Below are 3516 nucleotides of genomic sequence, written 5' to 3' on the forward strand. Positions count from 1 at the left end.
TTCTAGAGTTTTATATGCAGTGGGTTGAGGGAGTTATTTTGTGATATTCGGAGGAAATAAGGAGAGAATTATTTGGGGGGGAGAATGAAGTACTTAATTTCCATAATTATAATTTTTAGATTAAATACCAAAGTGGAGCTATCAAGGAGACAATTATATCCATGAGTCTAAAGTCACAGAAGGGGTGAAAACTTAGCCTTGTAAATTTCAGGGTGCTATAGTGAGTAAAAACTGACACTCTCTTCACCTTCAGGAAACTTAACAGTTTACTGTGTAACAGAAACCTTAGTGAAATAAGTCATCTAATGACTATCAAATTATAAATTGAATGAGTTATATAAAGATGAATGTATGTTACCAAAATAATAGGTACCTGGAGAAAATCTGTCCAAGTTAAGGGGCTTCCTGAAAAGTGATGTTTCAGATGAAGAGGAAAAATGCAGTATTGTTTGAAAAAGAGAATAAAGAGGTTGGGTAGAAGATGGAGAAACACATCTTGGCAGAGAGAACATCAGGAGAAAAATCTTGTGAAAAAAGAGCAGTGGTGGTTTTGAAAAATAAATGTGTCCGAAGAAAGTCCAGGCACTCAATGAAGAAAATGTGCTAAAAATAGTGAACTAAGTTATCTAATGTTGAGAGGGGCTTGCTTGTGCCTGTGCATAGTTGCTCAGTCGTGTATAACTCTACAACCCTTTGGACTGTAGCCCACCAGGCTCCTGCGTCCATGGGATTTTTGGGCAGGAATACTGGAGTGGGTTGCCGTTTCTTTCTCCAGAGGATCTTCCCAGTCCAGGGACTGAACCCACATCTCCTGTATCTCCTGCACTGCAGGTGGATTCTTTACCCATTGAGCCATGGAGGAAGCTCAGAGCAAGAAATAAAAATGGATAGGCTCCTAGAAGAAGCTGCCTGATGAGACTGGTATGATAAAGATGAAGGATAGGCTACAGATGGAAGCCAGAATCCGAAGCCACTTTAACACGTTGGACTAATCAACATGTTTCATAATCAAATATGAAAGTCAGTATAAAGTTTTAAACACCTGCCTACATGATATGAGCCATTAAATCTTTGTAATGACTTCCAGGGCCAGAATTCAAATCAGGATAATAATGTGAAAAACAAGCCAATCAATTCTGCTGCAAAGAGGCCTTTAGTCTTAGTTATTCAACATTGACCTTCTGATCTTTAGAATGGCAGTTTCTAAGGAAGGGAAAATAATTGCTCATCCTTTCAATAAGTGCCTATTAAATGAATCATTAGCCAATGGATGACATGAATGAATAAGTGGGTGCAGAACTCTCGGTTGATGTCAGAGGCAAAGTGTCTTCAACCTGAGTCTCCAAGTCACAGGAGCACTCATGGGTTGAACATCCCAGAGGGTAAGAGCTCTCATGGGAAATCACTTGCCACAGGTCTCATGCATAAATATTCCTCTTGGCTTATCACTAAGGTTGAAAAACTAATTGCTGGCTATGTCAGTGGGAGAAAACAGGAACATTTTCACTAAGTACTGTTTGGAGGAAAATATGCTTGGAAACAACACAGATGGAAAAGTATGGGTGCAGAGTGACTACTTAAATGGATTTTGGAAACTTAAAGGTCAAATAGTGCTCTTCATTCTAAATGCTTTATGAGTTGGAAGGAGGAAACTAAGCATTCTTTTGAGAATCTTCTCTCTCAATTTTATAGGTACACCATCTCACCAGCATCCCTGGGAAAATGTCCCAGGCAACATATCCTTCCCAAAAATTAGTTTCCTGCTCCAGTCTGTTCATCATTACAGGTGTCTTCTAAGGTATCTCTGCCAGTGGATGGATAATGACACTTAAATGACATTAGGAGAGCACCATTCTCTTCCAGCCAACAGATAATATGCCTCTAAAGGACAGAGTTGCTTGACTACATTATGTAAAGTTAGTTAACTTTTAGCATAATTTTGTTGACTTAGAAATTCTACCTCATCTGAAATCAGAGCATTCTCTTTGAAAAATACTTTCTTGCTGCCTAAAAAAATTATCTCAGATCCAGAATGATAGCTTTAGTAAGCCCTAACATGAACTCCTCCTCCTTCCTTCTTACTGGATTTTCTGGTCTGGAGCAGCAATATCCTTGGATCTCTGTTCCCTTCTCCACCATTTATGCTGTTGTTCTTTTGGGTAACTGCCTGGTGCTCTATGTAATCTGGACAGAACCTAGCCTGCACCAACCCATGTTCTACTTCCTGGCCATGCTGGCCATCACTGATTTGTGCATGGGACTGTCCACAGTGAACACAGTGCAGGGGATCCTGTTGGGGTTGATTCAAGAGATCAGCCTGGATTCCTGCATTACCCAGGCCTATTTCATCCACGGTCTGTCCTTCATGGAATCCTCTGTTCTCCTGACTATGGCATTTGACCGGTACATTGCAATTTGCAATCCATTGCATTATTCCTCCATCCTAACTAATTCCAGAATTACCAAAATCGGGCTCACCATTTTAGGTAGGAGTTTCTTCTTTATTACACCCCCTATCATCCGTTTGAAATACTTCTACTACTGCCGTCCCCACATCCTCTCTCACTCATTCTGCCTGCACCAAGACCTTCTCCGCCTAGCCTGCTCAGACGTTCGATTCAACAGCTACTATGCCCTGATGCTGGTTATTTGCACACTATTGTTGGATGCTGTACTTATCCTCTTCTCCTATGTCCTGATTCTTAAGTCAGTGCTGGCAATCGCTTCTCGGGAGGAACAGCGTAAGTCATTTCAGACATGCATCTCCCACATTTGTGCTGTCCTGGTATTCTACATTCCTATCATTAGCCTTACAATGGTGCACCGATTTGGCAAGCATCTCTCCCCAGTAGTCCACGTCCTTATGGGCAACATCTACATCCTTTTTCCACCTTTGATGAACCCTATCATCTACAGTGTCAAGATCCAACAGATTCGTAGCAGAATCCTCAGACTCTTTTCTCTAAAAATATGCTGAGATATTCCAGTGTTCAAAAAACAAAATAGCAGTGATAAAAATAAACAAGCTAATATCAATACAAAAATACACTTTGTTGGAATTAAGACTTTAGCCCTGAACCCATGATCCTTGATTTTAAAACACACTTTAAATGTAGAGAATCATCTCAAACAAGTCCCATTCTAGCCCATGTCTTGGAAGTCAGCTGTTTTTAGGGATGGAGGTGGGAGATTCTATCTGAAGCATTCCATGGATTCCTTCTAAATTTGTGTAAACAAGACAGACATAGGTAATGCCATAATTGTGACCGTATTAAAAAATGTATAAACCTATTTAACATGCCCAGAATAGCTTTTTGAGCAGTTTTTTTGCACAGAAACAAAGTAAGATTTAAATACTTGGTCTTTTAGTTTCAAAAGTGGGTAACTTGAAGCATTTTCGATTATCTGAGATTCAGTTACTTAATCTTTAAAATGGGGAAGATACCCAACTGACAGAAATTTTGTGATGATTGTCTGGGCCAGATTTGTCCACTAGTGTTTTTCATAGTGAATAGA

At 39.8% G+C, this 3516-nt stretch overlaps 1 protein-coding gene across 1 annotated transcript; it reads left to right on the plus strand.

Annotated features, from left to right (window-relative positions):
- Positions 1-2023: 2023 nt before the first annotated feature.
- Positions 2024-2977, plus strand: LOC122450630 (olfactory receptor 51V1). The gene has a single exon (XM_043483005.1). It carries the CDS (start codon positions 2033-2035, stop codon positions 2975-2977), a length of 945 nt encoding a protein of 314 aa, XP_043338940.1. The 5' UTR covers positions 2024-2032.
- Positions 2978-3516: the final 539 nt, after the last annotated feature.

The sequence above is a fragment of the Cervus canadensis genome, chromosome 11, assembly GCF_019320065.1.
Source record: "Cervus canadensis isolate Bull #8, Minnesota chromosome 11, ASM1932006v1, whole genome shotgun sequence".
Taxonomy (NCBI): domain Eukaryota; kingdom Metazoa; phylum Chordata; class Mammalia; order Artiodactyla; family Cervidae; genus Cervus; species Cervus canadensis.

Coding starts and splice junctions, on each gene's coding strand:
- LOC122450630 (XM_043483005.1), top strand. CDS start 2,033: ATGATAGCTTTAGTAAGCCCTAACATGAACTCCTCCTCCTTCCTTCTT.